The sequence below is a fragment of the Hypomesus nipponensis genome, chromosome 18 (genome assembly GCF_054491055.1).
Source record: "Hypomesus nipponensis isolate SF chromosome 18, ASM5449105v1, whole genome shotgun sequence".
Classification (NCBI taxonomy): domain Eukaryota; kingdom Metazoa; phylum Chordata; class Actinopteri; order Osmeriformes; family Osmeridae; genus Hypomesus; species Hypomesus nipponensis.
Genome location: NC_140378.1, coordinates 21,247,501 through 21,265,000, shown reverse-complemented (window position 1 = coordinate 21,265,000; position 17,500 = coordinate 21,247,501). Strand labels below are relative to the sequence as shown.

The 17,500-nt window shown below is 47.9% G+C and overlaps 3 protein-coding genes and 3 non-coding genes across 7 annotated transcripts in view; 2 read left to right on the top strand and 4 right to left on the bottom strand.

Moving 5' to 3' along the window:
• The window catches only part of LOC146252701 (mitogen-activated protein kinase 14A), an 11,370-nt gene extending 10,932 nt beyond the window's left edge, over positions 1-438 (top strand). Inside the window, exon 12 of the mRNA XM_084679935.1 lies at positions 1-438. This exon is cut by the window's left edge and continues 33 nt beyond it. Within this exon, the coding sequence (XP_084536061.1) occupies positions 1-29 (29 nt within the window). The 3' untranslated portion in view covers positions 30-438.
• Positions 439-676: 238 nt separating this feature from the next.
• On the top strand, positions 677-5,116 carry dnase1l1 (deoxyribonuclease I-like 1). 2 transcript variants are annotated; one of them, XM_084680072.1, is made up of 9 exons: positions 677-761; positions 1,194-1,358; positions 1,954-2,042; positions 2,614-2,700; positions 2,795-2,907; positions 3,634-3,746; positions 3,868-4,025; positions 4,232-4,328; positions 4,564-5,116. In XM_084680072.1, the coding sequence occupies exons 2-9, from the start codon at positions 1,203-1,205 to the stop codon at positions 4,714-4,716; spliced, it is 966 nt and encodes a 321-aa protein (XP_084536198.1). In that variant the 5' UTR covers positions 677-761; positions 1,194-1,202; the 3' UTR covers positions 4,717-5,116. The 2 variants fall into 2 exon arrangements, with proteins under 2 accessions (XP_084536198.1, XP_084536199.1); XM_084680073.1 differs by having other exon boundaries at positions 734-761; positions 1,199-1,358; positions 4,564-5,107.
• Positions 5,117-6,032: 916 nt separating this feature from the next.
• rpl10 (ribosomal protein L10) lies at positions 6,033-10,443 on the bottom strand. Its single transcript, XM_084680517.1, has 6 exons — positions 10,303-10,443; positions 9,815-9,873; positions 8,835-8,942; positions 7,565-7,703; positions 6,739-6,901; positions 6,033-6,242 (listed from the first exon to the last, which is right to left on the bottom strand). Exons 1-6 carry the CDS (start codon positions 10,323-10,325, stop codon positions 6,087-6,089), a joined length of 648 nt encoding a protein of 215 aa, XP_084536643.1. The 5' UTR covers positions 10,326-10,443; the 3' UTR covers positions 6,033-6,086.
• Positions 6,476-6,609, bottom strand: LOC146252699 (small nucleolar RNA SNORA70). Its single transcript, XR_014732174.1, has one exon. It is a non-coding gene; the product is annotated as a small nucleolar RNA SNORA70 (small nucleolar RNA).
• LOC146252698 (small nucleolar RNA SNORA70) lies at positions 7,173-7,306 on the bottom strand. Its single transcript, XR_014732175.1, has one exon. It is a non-coding gene; the product is annotated as a small nucleolar RNA SNORA70 (small nucleolar RNA).
• On the bottom strand, positions 9,650-9,783 carry LOC146252697 (small nucleolar RNA SNORA70). The gene has a single exon (XR_014732176.1). It is a non-coding gene; the product is annotated as a small nucleolar RNA SNORA70 (small nucleolar RNA).
• Positions 10,444-17,500: the final 7,057 nt, after the last annotated feature.

Here is a 17,500-nt window from a genome sequence, read left to right as displayed (position 1 = left end):
CCAGCAATCCCAGTGCCACAGCCATGTAGGTCGCCGGGGCGTCTGGCGCCGCGACCCCTGGCAACGGGAGTCAGCCATGACACGGGATCAGCAGACCGCCTGTTTCCATTACGACAGTGTCATTTCTCTGTACATTTGACTGTAAACAAAGACGTTGTAGCAAACTTCCCAGTTTGAGATGTGTAGACTGTGGAGTGTGATTAGATGTGTGTTCATCAGGACACTCGTCACCAGTCGCTGTGGGGACAGAAGTGTATTAACTATGTAACCAAACACACAGCTGTAGATAGCTAACATTGCCATGGTTACAGTGTGTCAGGATAGCTAGTGCTGCCATGGTTACAGTGTGTTAAGATGTGAGCCAGGGCTGTAATTATAGAAACCATTACTTCAGCCTTCATGGCCCATGTTTTCATTTGGAGTAAACGTTCAAACCAGCTCCATGTCTGGCTTCTGTCTTTTCTTTAATGTGTGTGTGTGTGTGTGTGTGTGCGCGCAGACCCACGCATGAGTGTGCGGATAAATGTATTTCAAAACACATAACGTGTGTGTGCGTTATCTATGCAAGCAACTGCTTGTGTGAGCCTGTTTGCATGTGAGTAACCGTAGAAACAGTCACAGGAGCAGAGGCAGTGGGAGGGGCCACAGGAAACAGTCACGGGGCAGAGCCAATGGGAGGGGCCACAGGAAACAGTCACAGGGCAGAGCCACTTCTGTAAGGAAATGAAAAAGTAAACAACAAGTTTGAGCAGCAGAAGAAGGTAAGCTGTTTCCTACTTCTCTCACCGTCTCAATCTACACCAGCTAGGCAGGAGCTGCTTGCACTTCCTGGTTGTCACGTCTTGTCTTCCGTGTGTTGTAACCTGAGGACGGTCTGTCAGTGTGAAAGGGCGAGAGAGGGGGGTAGGAGAGAGGGAGGGAGGTGCAATACAAAGTATGTGTTTCTGGGTGTGGAGGGGTGGGGGGAGTGAGAAAGAGAGGGGGGGCGGGGTAGGAAAGAGAGGGGCGGGGTAGGAGAGACAGAGAGAAAGAAGTAATTGCAACACAAAGTTGTGCAACAATGTGTGTTGAGGATTTTTGAGGCAGAGCGCACAATTGTGTCCAGCTGTCTCTGTCAAAGATCTATAACCACCCTGCTTGTGTGTGTGTGTGTGTGGGTCCTCATGGCATGTTTCCATCTACTTCTTTTCCAGAGCAGCAGCATGGCCTATTCCTCCTCCTCCTCCTCCTCCCTGCTCCTGCTCCTGCTCCTGGGGGTGGCGTGTGGCTGTGCAGGTGTCCGGATCTGTGCCTTCAATGTCCAGGGCTTCGGCGAGTCAAAGGCTCAGAACCCCAAAGTCATGCACACCCTCGTCAGGGTGAGACCACATGACCATGTCATGATAATCACATGATCATGTCATGATAATCACATGATCATGTCATGATAATCACATGATCATGTCATGATAATCATAATGTATTCATTCAGCAGAAACACGTCTGTCAGTACAGGGGCCATTTGAACCTGTAACATCTGCAATCCAATACACCCCCAACATTATGCATTAATAATTAGTGTGGTTGCTATGAGCACATTTACATCATTTATTTGATTATTATTTATTTTCATACCTACTATCATACACCTCGTATGTAGGTATCTATAATTCCTGCAATATCAACACCCTGTATTCTTTCTGTTCGTGTTAGCTAGCTATTTAAAAAAAATATATATAATTTTTTAGCAGACGCTAAAGGACTAAAAAACTCTTATCCAGAGCGACTTACAGTAAGTACAGGGACATTCCCTCGAGGCAAGTAGGGTGAAGTGCCTTGCCGAAGGACACAACGTCATTTGGCACTACTACGCTCTCTACCAGCCTGATTCCCTAACCACTCAGCCACCTGACTCCAAGTCTGCACAGAGCACGATGCCTTTAACCTTAGCTTAGCATGTGTTCTGTGTTCCAGATCATCGCTCGCTGCGACGTGTGTCTTCTGCAGGAGGTCAGAGACCAGAAGAAGAGAGCACTTCCTGCTCTTCTGGAATCCCTCAACAGGTGAGCAGACCACACTGTCTCCTGTGTGACCAGCAGACCACACTGTCTCCTGTGTGACCAGCAGACCACGCCACACTGTTGAAATGCAGCCTTAGTGTGTCAGCATGTTTTCATTCATCCAGTTTTCCTTTTGCACTGCTCTTCCTTCTCCCTCCCTCCCTCCCTCCCTCCCTCCCTCCCTCCCTCCCTCCCTCCCTCCCTCCCTCCCTCCCTCCCTCCCTCCCTCCCTCCCTCCCTCCCTCCCTCCCCCCCCCCCGTCTCTCTGCCCCCCTCCCTCCCTCTCTTTCTCTCTCTCTTCCTCCCTCCCATTCTCTCTCTCTCCTCTCTCTCTCTCTCTCTCTCCCCCCCCCTCTGCCCTCCATCTCCCTCCCTCCCTCCCCCCTGTCTCTCTGCCCCCCTCCCTCCTTCCCTCCCTTTCTCTCTCTCTTCCTCCCTCCCATTCTCTCTCTCTCCTCTCTCTCTCTCTCTCTCTCTCTCCCCCCCCCTCTGCCCTCCATCTCTCTCCCCTCCCTCCCTCCCTCCCTCCCTCCCCCCCCCCCCCCTGTCTCTCTCCTCCCCCTCCCTCTCTCAGGTACGACCCTGATCATGATTACCAGTATGTAGCCAGTGAGCCACTTGGAAGGAAGTCTTACAAGGAGCAGTATGTGTTTGTGTACAGGTGAGTTACAAACCTAACGTGTTTTCAGGTGTGTAGTATGTGCTTAAAGCATGTGTTCATGTGTGTGTGTGTTCAAATGTGTGTGTGTGTGCAGGACAGGCTCTGTGGAGGTGACAGGGAAGTACCAGTACCCAGACTCTCTGCCAGGAGATGAGGATGCCTTCTCCAGGGAACCCTTCGTGGTTCGCTTCAAAGCCCCTTCTACAGGTGAGGCCACGCCCACACAGACCACACGCCCAGAGACAGGCCACACCTACAAACACAAGACACGCCCCTAAACCAAATTTCCACCGCTCCTCACCTCCACCTCCATCTCTCCACCTCCATCTCTCCACCTCCACCTCTCTCCACCTCCATCTCTCCACCTCCACCTCTCCACCTCCATCTCTCCACCTCCACCTCTCTCCACCTCCATCTCTCCACCTCCACCTCTCCACCTCCATCTCTCCACCTCCACCTCTCTCCACCTCCATCTCTCCACCTCCATCCCTCCACCTCTCTTCACCACCTCCACCTCTCCACCTCCATCCCTCCACCTCTCTTCACCACCTCCATCTCTCCACCTCCATCCCTCCACCTCTCTTCACCACCTCCATCTCTCCACCTCCATCCCTCCACCTCTCTTCACCACCTCCATCTCTCCACCTCCATCCCTCCACCTCTCTTCACCACCTCCATCTCTCCACCTCCATCCCTCCACCTCTCTTCACCACCTCCATCTCTCCACCTCCATCTGTCCACCTCCATCTCTCCACCTCCATCTCTCCACCTCTCTCCACCTCCATCTCTCCACCTCCATCTCTCCACCTCTCTCCACCTCCATCTCTCCACCTCCATCTCTCCACCTCCATCTCTCCACCTCCACACCTCCATCTCTCCACCTCCCTCTCTCCACCTCCATCTCTCCACCTCTCTTCCACTCTCCACCTCAAGAGCTGGGTGAGTTTGTCCTCATCCCTCAGCACACCTCTCCCTCCAACGCCACTAAGGAGATAGACGCCCTGTACGACGTCTTCCAAGCTGTGAAGAAGAGGTGGAACACAGAGGTAGGTCACATGACCACACCGCTGGTCACATGACCACATCAGAAAGGAGGAAAGAACACAACTAACAATGTCCCCAATCTGGTCTGTGTCCTGGTGGGTGTATGTATTGGTGTGTGTCCAGATGGTGATGTTTCTAGGAGACTTTAACGCTGACTGTGGCTACGTAGCTAAGAAGAACCGAGTGAAGGTGCGTCTGTATTCTGACCCCTCCTTCCTCTGGCTGATCGGAGACAAGGAGGACACCACCGTCCGCACCTCCACCTCCTGCACCTACGACAGGTTAGTACACACCGAGGACAGGTTAGTACACACCTAGGACAGGTTATGACACACCTACGACAGGTTAGTACACACCTAGGACAGGTGAGTACACACCTAGGACAGGTTATAACACACCTAGGACAGGTTAGGACACATTTAGGACAGACCTCCTGCACCTAGGACAGGTTAGCTTGTGAGTGTTTAACGTGTGTTTGTGTGACCAGGATCGTCGTCCATGGTTCACAGTTCTCCAGAGGGATTGTGCCTTACTCTGCCAAACCCTTCAACTTTGACAAAGAATACCAGCTATCAGAGCAACAGGTACCGCTCCATGCACCCCGGTGTGTGTGTGTGTGTGTGGGTGTGTCTGTGTGCCAGTGAAGGGAAAATACAATTCCCTTTCAAAACTTCAATTCTATTTGGTCCATCTTAACCACCTCAAACATGCCTCAAACATGCCACTTCACAAAGATCAGTCAGCACCCAAGATCCTAAACCTTCCCTGTCCTGTACCTTCCCCCTCTCCCTCCCCCTCTCCCTCTACCTCCCCCTCCAGGCCCTGGAGGTGAGTGACCACTACCCGGTGGAGGTGGTGTTGAAGTCGGGCTCCTCGCTCCGCAGGGGGTCCAGGCTGTTGGGTGTATCCTCCACCCTACAGGGGGTCTCCACCCTGCTGCTCCTCTTCCTCACAGCCCTCCTCTGCCTCTGACCACCACACTGAGACGCTGTCTGTCTGCACCGCCTCCTTACAACTGGGTTCATGTGTATGAAGAGATCTGTGAGTGGGTGAAGAGATCTGTGTGTAAGGGAGGGGAGATGTGTGTGTGTGTAGGTGTGTGTGGAGGGGGGGGGTGTAGGGGTGTGTGTGTGTGTGTGTGTAGGTGTGTGTGTGGGGGATGCAGTATACAGAAACTTCAGGTTGAATATGTTCACTACTGCAGGTTGTAAAAGTGCTAAAACAGAAGCTCTGGCTTCAGTCCCCCCAGTTGTATTCTGAAGTCTTCGTATCAACATACCAAGGTAAACCTGGCTGGAAATCTACGCTTGTCTCAGGAACTTGTGAATTTGTACATTTTTCAATAAACAATTCAAATGAATGATCACTTACAAAAAAAGGTTGTGCCTGTTATTTTGTGCCATAAGAATATAGCGGGTCTTTGGACCATAAAAAAAGAATCAATGCTTTTAAAGACTTATAAATATGACTCAAAACGTCTGTCATCATCCGACTTGAACGGTGCGTGATCACCGTGTGGAGCGGCAGATCTGGCCGTCTCTGCAGCGACACGCGCTCCAAGCACCCGGCTGACGAGCTGCCAGTCCTCAGTCTGAACACAAACCTCCAAGACCGCTCAGCAGACCACAATGCAGGCCGGGTTTTGAAAAGGTTTAGAAAACGGCTAATCTGTCCTCCACTCCACACAAAGTAGGCCTATATTTAACTGCAGCATCCTCCATTATTACAACCAGGACCGTAATCATAATATACAAATCATAATAGACACTACCCCCCCAATATTCAAATCTGGTCAAAATACCCTCCCCAATATATTGACAAAAATATTAAATATCAATGTGCTACGCTACGACAGGCAACCACGCACGCTGTCCGAAATTATCATAAAAAAATTCATCATATTCATAACTTAACGCACGTTTTCAGGGGTCCCCCTCAATGTTGAATCCATGACTATAAGGTTTTTATTAAAACCCGTTCTGCCCTCTTCTAAAACCCACCGCTCCTGAACACAGGCATTAGCTTAGCCGCTCCTGAACACAGGCATTAGCTTAGCTGCTCCTGAACACAGGCATTAGCTTAGCTGCTCCTGAACACAGGCATTAGCTTAGCTGCTCCTGAACACAGGCATTAGCTTAGCCGCACAACCAGTTACCACTGCCGCTTATCGCTGTAATACTTCAAGTGGAGTCTCGTTAATTCCCTAGATGTATATGAAGTAAATAAAATGAACTACAGGAACACCCCCATCTACCCTCAATTCCATCAGAAAAGTTCACACCAGAAACTTTTTTTTAATCAAATCCACTTTAATGTTATTGTGGTCAGGCAGCATGGCCGCCCTAGTTGGCGTGGAGGGCCTTCCAGCGGACCAGAGGACCCCGGCTGGGGATGTACTTCACCCCACAGCCGTCTGAAATCAGACGCTTCTCCGCCATCATGGCATCAAAGTCGGTGGCGTTGAACTTGGTGAAGCCGTACTTCTTAGAGATGTGGATCTGGGGGAGGAGAGAGGGGAGGGGGGAGGAGAGGATGGAGAGAGGGGAGGAGAGGGGAGGAGGGAGGGGAGAGAAGAGGATGGAGAGGGGAGAGAAGAGGATGGAGAGGGGAAGAGGGAGGAGAGAGGGGGAAGAGAGAAGGAGACAACGTTACAGGAGTCGGAGCAGGAACAGTCCCTGAATACTGAGTCTCAGCACAGGTGAACTGGATCAGTTAGCAGAGGGCACTTAAGCTTTGTCTCAATGGTCCCTTAAAGCACTCAGCACCTCCCAGCTGAGTTCATACACAAACCAGAGATTCACTGTCTGCCACCATTGCACACCAGAACCGCACTGCAGCGAGACAGGTCGGCTTAATAAGCGGCAGGAAGATTCCATCTTTAGAGTTTAGAGCAGGTGAAGTGGGGCGGAGAGAGACACAGAAGATGGATGTCTAGATGCAAAGACAGGTGTAGTGTGTGTGCGTGTGTGTGCGCGTGTGTGAGGCTGCATGTACCTTCTGGCGTCCAGGGAACTTGAACTTGGCCCTGCGCAGGGCCTCCACCACATGCTCCTTGTTCTGAGCCTTGGTCCTCACAGACATGATGACCTGGCCGATGTTCACCCTGGCAACCGTGCCCAGGGGCTTACCGAACGCCCCGCGCATCCCTGTCTGGAGCCTAGGACACACAACCCCCAGACACACACACACAATACAGTAAGACAGACAAAAACATGGTCAATAAAGAGAAATGAACATATTCACAGGTTAGTCTGGGGTGTTAGGTAATTGTCTGGTTACATCCTCATGGTAACAATTAAGGAAAGCTTAACATGCCTCCTTCTCTGAAATACACATCTATCTGGATAGAATAATAATCCCTTCTGATTCAGCTGCTGGAACACAACTGCTTATCAAGTCCACCATGTTACACTGTTTCCATGGTAGAATTTTGTCTCAATGGTCCCTTAAAGCACTCAGCACCTCCCAGCTGAGTTCATACACAAACCAGAGATTCACTGTCTGCCACCATTGCACACCAGAACCGCACTGCAGCGAGACAGGTCGGCTTAGTAAGCGGCAGGAAGCTGGAAGCTTCCATCTTTAGAGTTTCTCTCTGGCTACAGTGTGTGTGTGCGCGTGCAGTGTGTGTGTGCGTGTGTGCGCGCAGTGTGTGTGTGCGCGCAGTGTGTGTGTGCGCGCAGTGTGTGTGTGCGCGCAGTGTGTGTGTGCGCGCAGTGTGTGTGTGCGCGCAGTGTGTGTGTGCGCGCAATGTGTGTGTGCGCGCGCAGTGTGTGTGCGCGCAGTGTGTGCGCGCGCAGTGTGTGTGTGTGCTCCTCACCTGTCAGCCCCAGCACAGGACAACATCTTGTTGATGCGGATCACGTGGAAGGGGTGCAGGCGCACACGGATGTGGAAGCCGTCCTTTCCACACGTCTTCACCATGTACTTGTTAGCACAGATACGGGCCGCCTCCAGAGCTGGCACACACACACACACACACACAATTATACACACACACGTTATTATATACACACACATTAGGGCTTGGCGGTATGACGGTACATAGCGTGAGACGGTAGACATGTGTCTATCAGGAGAGATTTGGCTATACCGCTTCAACCGCGGTATACTTTTCAGTGTTTCCCACACAGACTAATTAGTGGCGGTGCGCCACAGAATCGAATCAACACCGGCCGCCACATATTGCATTTCGTAAAAAAAAGGTTTAACACTACTTAAGTTAAAACACGCAACAAATTCTTTCAGCTGCATTTCCTTTCCCTGCTCTCCCTCCATCTCGGTTACTTACGCTTTTTTCCACACAGTCCCAACGTCAGCACACGTTGGCAACGATGCATACATACTCCATTCAAGTCAGACAGACAGCGAGCATTCTGCATTAGTGCTGTGGCTAAAGGTCTCGGAAAGTTCAAGCTACTTTTTGCTAGGTACCTACGAACATGTCTTAGTCAAAGGTTTCCCTTTGTTCTTTTGGTGAGAAGTCTCAGGAGCCTAGCTACTTACTGCGTCATGGAGCTGACCAGTTAAATAGTTAATTAGCACTAGCGTTGCTACCTGCATATGCAGAAATTATTTGTTTGTGGTTGATTGTGTGAAGGTGTGAATCATTTTGGATTCATATTTAATATAATAAAGTTCTGTGTAACAAATTATTTTAACTCCTCCCAATTCGTTGGAGGGCATTACGGATCCATATTGAGCTGTGAGTTGGTCACCACGCGGATGGCTTGACTGTGCATCAGCCAACCGGAACGCTCGTACTCGTAACTTTGAGTCTTGTTTTTAAATGTTGTCTCATGTGAGGCTCGTTTTAGTTTGAAATAAATAAGAGTGCGATGATGAAGTACGGTTAATTTGTACCATTTCTTAAATGAATTTACAGAACAATTACTATAGCGTGATATATACCGTAACCGTGATATATAATGACTCATACCGAGATTTTGGCCATATCGCCCGCCCCAACTTTATATATACGCATCCTCACTATACAAACACACACACACACACACACACACACACTATCCAGCCTAGCCCTCACCCTCCAGAGCTGGGACACACTGCAGTCAGGCGTTCTGACCCCTCACCTTCAGAAGAGAGTTGCTCATACTCATCAGAGACCATGTGACCACACAGGGGGAACTCATCCACCTTGGCCTTCTTCCTGCCCAGGTCAAAGATCCTGATCTTAGGGTCTGGAGGGAGAGGGAAGAGGGGGAGACCAGACAGGAGGGAGAGATGGAGGGAGGGGAAGACGGGAGGAAAGACAGGTTGAGTATAGGTGACTTATATTCTGGTCCACTTGCTCTGGCACATTTCACCCATACAGTTCTGCTACTTGAACCTAGAAATATAATTCGATCACAAGTATTGAACCTTAGTCATTCAGATTTTCATTCAACATTCCATTATATCAGTTAGTGGTAGTAGTAGTCAGTGTGCGAATTATACAATGACAACTGGGGGGGTCAACTCAGTGGCATATTTCTGGGCTATTAGATAGCAAACTTGCCTTTCTTGCACTTTCTCGCGACGCAGAACGCACCGCTAGCACTGAGCTGATTCAACCAGCTTCTGTATTGCACACTGGGTTAGGGTCACACTGCCTGGTCACTCGCGCTGTGTATTGAGTGAATTTTGACTGACAGTCAGTGTAATACTGTGTGTGATATTCCCTGCCATGAAGTCAATATTTCTGTCTATCACCGACTTGTTATTGAATGAATATAGTGAATATTTTGTTATATTTACGATTACAGGTAAGAACAATATATAAATGTATGGACCCCCGACCTGTGGTTTTTACCTCTTGGGGGGGTCCGAGCCTTAATCGGGGGGGTTAGACCCCCCCAAACCCCCCCCGTAATTCGCACACTGGTAGTAGTAGAAGATGGGGGATTAACGTTGTCTCAATGGTCCCTTAAAGCACTCAGCACCTCCCAGCTGAGTTCATACACAAACCAGAGATTCACTGTCTGCCACCATTGCACACCAGAACCGCACTGCAGCGAGACAGGTCGGCTTAGTAAGCGGCAGGATTGTTAGTGTGTTGGAGACGGGAACTTACCGGGGACACCGCGACAGAAGCGGGACTTGGGGTAGGGCTTGTTTTTGCAGTATCTGTAGCTGTAACAGACGGCACATGTTAGCTTAACACAGGTCTATACACAAGTAAAACAGGTTCTAAGGTGAAACTTGACGAATAAGAAACATTACTGACATTTTGGAGGATTCATCAGTTCAAATCTTTGTTAGCTAGCTAAGCTGGAAGGTAGCGTTAGTTAGTTTAACTTACCGAACTGTAATTCATCAAATCATAGTCACCCCCCCCAAAAAAGGCTTAGTACTGTAACAATATACATTAACGGACACTTAACTAATCTAACAACACAGACTAATAACGCATGTTCTAACAAGTAGTTTGACATCTAAGAATTGCGGACAAGCAAGCTAGCTAGCTCCTAGTACTTATTGCACATGGTGCGGAGCCGCTGCCATTTTCCTTTGACATGTTTCGCCAAACCCGGGGCAAAATCATTTACTTAGAGAACTTACCATCGGGCTGGTCGGCGGCCCATGTTTGCGATCTGTGGAGGAAAACAAAATAAAATCAATTTTAAAGCGAGATTACGACTGTAATGTTTATAAATACGTAATTTTCTTATATTTCCGTGAGCACAGCAAGCAGCAAGGTCTCACCACGCACTCACCTAATGGAGGAAAGGACGAGAACGTCATTTCCGCCGCCTCATATGGGTGACTGTTGCCGGGAAATTGTTTGATAAATTCCTTTATTTTTATTTGTATATTTAAGTGATTTTTCCCCCACAACATGGGGAAAAACTATTATAAAATACAATTTTAATTGTAGAAAATTATACAAGACAAAAATAAGGTTAGTTACAGAGGACGATGGGAAATGGAGTTTCATAGATGAACATGGAAGACGTTTTTGTCAAAACCACAAGGAGGCGATGTGGTTAAGCCAGGCAAAAAGAAAAGAATCCCTGAGTGTACTATAAAATATAACCACCAGATGACGCACTTACATTGAGAAATTTGTTGTTTCTTTTGGCTCAGTGCGCCCTACTTGACGAATTTTCAGAGCCAGCTAAGTTGTTTCTACAAATGGTGTAGCCTAATGCGTCACGCAGAACAAATATCCAAGTTGAGAAGGCAGTGTGGAATGTGACGAACTCGAACCTTGTTCCGACCTTTCCTTTCCGTTCTCTCTGCTCATTTCAACACAAAAACACTGGGAGGTTGTTGAAACACCCCGAGAGGATTTGATTCAACAAACGTGTCATGTATACCGAGCCCCGCCCGCGGTGTCCTGAATATCAGTTAGATCGATATCGCAGTGCCACTTCTGCAGCTTCGGTGCCTCTACCCCTGAAGGTTTAGGAATAGTTAAAGATTTACAGTTACATTTTTTTCATTTTATTAATTTAGATGCTTTTATCCAAAGCGATGTAGACTACAAATAGGGCATATAGTTCTGACAGTAGGCTATGTTAGTCAGAGTCAAGGAACCAGTTATTACCAAGCAGAGTTCTGAATGCAAGATTTCAATAGTCAACACTGCTGTGAGCCAACCCGAGCCGAGATGGTTTGTCACACATATCCATCTGAGAAATCGTCCATGGAAACAGTTTGGAAACGGGCAGACACTTAAAAAAAACTGACAGATTTGGTAAACAATCTATCATGTCTAGCACTGGCTAACCATGCCCATAGCTGCCAGTAGGTCTTCATTGGCAACTGATTCATCTGAAACACTGTGGTTCAGGTATAAACAGACAATTTGGAGCTTGGCAAGATGGATTTTTGGGTGGTTGTTATCTTGCAAATGCGTCTGTCTTGCCAGGTTAGGTGTGTGCAGGCAGGCCTGTGGGGGCAAAATCTGGGACATATCGGGGGGTCTTTCTTCTGGACCAGTCTATATTTTAATGAACAAGTCAACTTCTGTGTCCTATTTGTATTCTTTGTTAATTGACAATGGATAATTGTAAACATTCACATACATTTGAGTAACTTAGTAGACACTTACACATAAGGCATGTACAAATTATACTTACAGTACATGATTGTACAGTACATGCCAAATGTATTCATTCATTTTATCTATTTCCTGTGGCAAACAATTCAGTTGGCTTAAAATAATACCACCTAGCTAGTGAGCAACTAGGTAGGCGGCATTATTTTAGGCTCACTGAGCTCGCTCGCTAATAATGTAATGCAAGTTAGCTTTCTAGTTAACATGTAGTAGCTAAAAATGCATACTACTCTGCATGATCATTTTATTGTGATAGGGACAGCTTGAGGAAGTTTGACATAGCTACCTTGTTTCTTTCCAATACAATCAACCTTTTTGGTAACCATCTGCAACTGACTCATTTTTTGATCTATGCTCGATAGCATTAGCAGCAATGAGTTGTTGAGAGGAGTGGTTGATGCTCTGCCTCTGGGCCGGGTTGGCTGTCACTAAGAGACCACTGTGACTGACAGGTGCATTCACTTGTTGCAGTTGGCGTTTGAAGGATAGTCAACAGAGTAAACGGGCTGAATTTAAAAAAATTAGATACATTAAAAGCACTCTACACTGCTGAGTTGAAAGTAGTGGGGCGGGGCCCTAGCACAAAGTAGTGGGGCGGGGCCCTAGCACAGAGTAGTGGGGCGGGGCCCTAGCACAAAGTGGTGGGGCGGGGCCCTAGCACAAAGTGGTGGGGTAGGGCCCTCTAGCACAAAGTGGTGGGGTGGGGCCCTCTAGCACAGAGTAGTGGGGCGGGGCCCTAGCACAGAGTAGTGGGGCGGGGCCCTAGCACAGAGTAGTGGGGCGGGGCCCTCTAGCACAGAGTAGTGGGGCGGGGCCCTCTAGCACAGAGTAGTGGGGCGGGGCCCTCTAGCACAAAGTGGTGGGGTGGGGCCCTCTAGCACAAAGTGGTGGGGCGGGGCCCTCTAGCACAAAGTAGTGGGGCGGGGCCCTCTAGCACAAAGTGGTGGGGTGGGGCCCTCTAGCACAGAGTAGTGGGGCGGGGCCCTCTAGCACAAAGTGGTGGGGCGGGGCCCTCTAGCACAGAGTAGTGGGGCGGGGCCCTCTAGCACAAAGTGGTGGGGTGGGGCCCTCTAGCACAAAGTGGTGGGGCGGGGCCCTCTAGCACAGAGTAGTGGGGCGGGGCCCTAGCACAAAGTGGTGGGGCGGGGCCCTCTAGCACAAAGTGGTGGGGCGGGGCCCTAGCACAGAGTAGTGGGGCGGGGCCCTCTAGCACAGAGTAGTGGGGCGGGGCCCTCTAGCACAGAGTAGTGGGGCGGGGCCCTAGCACAGAGTAGTGGGGCGGGGCCCTCTAGCACAAAGTAGTGGGGCGGGGCCCTAGCACAGAGTAGTGGGGCAGATGCAGGATCACCACACGTGTGCCTGCGGCTCTGGTCTGTGCACGTTAGGTGTGTGCAGGCAGGCCTGTGTGTGTGTGCGTGTGTGTGTGTGTGTGTGTGCAGGCAGGTGTGTGTGTGTGTGTGTGTGTGTGTGTGTGTGCGTGTGTGTGTGCGTGTGTGTGCGTGCGTGTGCGTGCGTGCGTGTGTGTGTGCGTGCGTGTGTGTGCGTGCGTGTGTGACTCTCTCACTCTGCATGTGAGTTAGAAAAGGCCTCTCCCTTTCTCAATGAGAAACCGGACTTCTGAAGAAAGTACTGTTGAACTATTGAACTTGAGAATAACTGTATCTGTGTATGTGTGTGTGTGTGTGTGTATGTTTGTGTGTGTGTGTGTGTATGTTTGTGTGTGTATGTTTGTGTGTGTGTATGTTTGTGTTTGTGTGTGTTTTTTTTTATGTGTATAAGTGTGGTGGTGTAACAGGTTTTTTTTTTTTTACCATACTCTGATACACACACACACAAGCATGCACACACATTCACTCAAATACACTTGCACACACACTCACTCACATTCACACCCATGAATTATGATACATCTTCCTGCCAAAGACACCCATATACTGTACCCATGGTCAAACACACACACACAAACACACACTCAGTCAAACACACAAAACACACTCACACACAGATGCACACCCCAGAGCTCCTTCCGTTAAAGAGCCACAGGAAGGGTGACACACCCGCATCTGCACTGCACTCACCAGTCACGTGACCAGTCACATGACCAGTCACATGACCAGTCACATGACCAGTCACACGACCACACTGTTACCAGCATGTGTGTGTGCTTGTTTTTGAATGTATGTGAGAACATATGCATTTATGAACGTTTGTGTTTGACCATGGGTACAATTGAATGGTAGGTATGGTAGGGTGGAATGGTAGGATACTATCAAAGGGTAGTATTGTAATTTCAAAACCTTTTTGAAAATATTATTTCAAACTTTTATTGTTCATAAATTATTGTTATTTTCAACCTTTGTAACCTTTTTTTCCAAAACTTTTTTTCCCAAAAAAACGTTCAACCTGTCGGATAAAAATGTTTTCGGATACATTTTGTTTTAAAAATATTTCTTCAACCTTACTAAAGGTTTAAACTTAAAACAAAACAAAACAAAAAAAAACTATCATTTTTTTAACTTAAAAAAAAAGGTTTTATAAACTTTTTACGTTTGAAATGGTGGAGAGAGAGAGAAAGACAGATGAGAGCAAGAAAAATAGAGATAAGAGAGAGATGAGAGAGAGACTTGCTCTGTGACAGGATTCAACAGGTGTGTTCGACTTCATGCAGCCTCTCTCACCCTTTCTCACCCCCTCACCCCCTCTCACCCCTCTCTCCTCTCACCCTTTCTCACCCCCCTCACCCCCGTCTCTCATTTTCGTCATTTTCTCTCCTTTTTTCTTTTTCTTTCCTTCTCTCCTTCTCTCTCTTCATCTCTCCCTATCTCTCCTGTCTGTATCTTGTCTCTACAGGTTAGGGTTCTGCCTGCTTCAGTCATGAGATCATCAGGCCTCATTGCTCACACAGTGTGTGTGTGTGTGTGTGTGTGTGAGAGTGTGTGTGTGAAAGTTTGTGTGTGAGTGTGTGTGTGTGTGTGTGTGTGTGTGAGTGAGTACAACAGGGTAGAACAAGCAGATGAAGAACCTAGTTAAGGCTAACCTCAGATATAAACTGTGTTGTTTGTATCTGAGGTTATCTCTCTGTTTCTCTCTCTCGCTCACTCTCTATATCTCTCTCTTGCTCACACTTTCTTTTTTCCTCCTTCTCTCTCCATGTACTCTAAGAACAGTCATGTTTCCTGTTTTTCTCCAGGGTCTTTCATGTGTCAGAGCCCCTCCACACAGACACACACACACACTCCACAGTGTTTTAATTGGAGGGTGAGGTCATCTGGTTGTGGTGATGCAGATCAGATGCAGGTGGAGACAGGGATGTCTCCCATACCTGACTAAGATGTGTGTGTGTGTGTATATAATGTAATTGGAGATTTCACATGGAGCTAAACTCACAGTTAGTCTGTGTGTGTGTGTGTGTGGGGGGGGGGGGGGTGAAGAAGAGTCTGGCTCCAGTAGTTGTGTCCTTATAAGGGGGCAGGAATGTGGAGGGAGCTGCCTTGAATGACTGATTTCTCTCTCTCTAAATCAGTAGGCCCCTGAACGCACAGACACACACAGACAGACACACACATGCCTATATGTACACATCAGGTGAAAACAGAGGCCAGCAGGTACATTTATTATCAGGATTATCATACCCTTTAATAATAGAGAGAGAGAGAAAAAGAGACAGAGAGAGAGAGAGAGACAGAGAGAGAGACAGAGAGAGAGAGAGAGAGAGAGAGAGAGAGAGAGACAGAGACAGAGACAGAGACAGAGACAGAGACAGAGACAGAGACAGAGACAGAGACAGAGACAGAGACAGAGACAGAGACAGAGAGAGAGAGAGAGAGAGAGAGAGAGAGAGACAGAGACAGAGACAGAGACAGAGACAGAGACAGAGACAGAGACAGAGAGAGAGAGAGAGAGAGAGACAGAGACAGAGACAGAGAGAGAGAGAGAGAGACAGAGAGAGAGAGAGACAGAGAGAGAGAGACAGAGAGAGAGAGAGAGAGAGAGAGAGAGAGAGAGAGAGAGAGACAGAGAGACAGAGAGACAGAGACACAGAGACAGAGAGAGAGAGAGAGAGAGACAGAGAGAGAGAGAGAGAGAGAGAGAGAGAGAGAGACTACCATAAAAGGTTTTGTTTGTGGTTAGGAAAAGGGCAGCAGTGTGTAACTGTATCATAGTTTGTGAGTGTGCCTGTATGTGTGTGTGTGCCTGTATGTGTGGTGCGTGTATGTGTGTGTATTTGTGTGTGTGCGTGTGCACATGTGTGTGTGCTTGTATGCGTATGTGCCGAAATGACCAGTAGCCTGTAATAGATTCCTGCGTTCTGATTCATTCAGAGTGGAGATACCTTTTAAAGACTTTATTAATAAAACACACACACAGGCACACACACACAGGCACACACACACACACAGGCATACACACACACAGGCATACACACACACAGGCATACACACACATATACAAACACGCTTTTTCTCCGGCCTCATTCAACAGTAACAGACTTCACATTCAGGTATCTCTCTCTCTCTCTCTCTCTCTCTCTCTCTCTCTACCTCTCTCTCTCTCTCTCTCTCTCTACCTCTCTCTCTCTCTCTCTCTCTCTCTCTCTCTCTCTCTCTACCTCTCTCTCTCTCTCTCTCTCGCTCCCTCTCTCTCTCTTTCTCTCTCTCTCTCTCTCTCTCTCTCTCTCTCTCTCTCTACCTCTCTCTACCTCTCTCTCGCTCTCTCTCTACCTCTCTCTCTCTCTCTCTCTCTCTCTCGCTCCCTCTTTCTACCTCTCTCTCTCTCAATTCAATTCATTGGGCTTTTTTGGCATGAAAGAACAAATGTTCATATTACCAAAGCAACGGGGAATTTTAGAAATATTTATCAATGTAAATCACAGCCTTATATATACTTTAATACAAAACAGGTTTTGAAAGGTTGAACATTTTTGTTTTATTTTTTTAAACCCCAAAAAGTTTCGAAAAACTGGTTTTGAAAGGTTGATAAAATGTTTTCCCCAAAAAGTTTTGTAAAAACTGGTTTTGAAACATTAACATTTACATTTATTCATTTAGCAGACACTTTTATCCAAAGCGATTTCCAAGAGAGAGCTTTACAAAGTGCATAGGTCACTGATGATAACAACAGGATAGCCCCAGAGCATTGCGGGTAGCCAAAAACAAGAAGTACACATTGTGAACAACCAAAAAATAAGTGCTAAAGGGAAGAAACCATAAGAGCATGTAGTTAAGCAAGTTACAATTAAACAACATGAATCTCTAAGTGCAAGTGTACCTGTAGGAAAGCAACAAAAATAGGATTAACTAAAATAAAATACAACACTTTAAATCAGCTACCACTAACCAACAAGAGCAACAGTCTAAGCAAGAGTCATTGTGATCCTTGAGGAAACTAGCATTGGGTCCAGCAAACCATTCCTAAGTACCGTTGTACTCCTGGAACAAGTGCATCTTGAGCCTTCTCTTGAAGGTGGAGAGACAGTCTGTGTCTCTGATGGAGGTGGGGAGTTGATTGGGGGGCCAGGCAGGAGAAGAGCTTGTGTTGGGACCGGGCGGTCTTGACTGGTAGGACCACCAGGCGGTTGTCTGAAGAAGACCGTAGGTGGCGGGTGGGGGTGTAAGGCTGCAGGAGAGACTTGATGTAGTCGGGTGCAGTCCCGTTCACTGCTCGCAAGGTCAGTACCAGAGTCTTGAATCTGATACG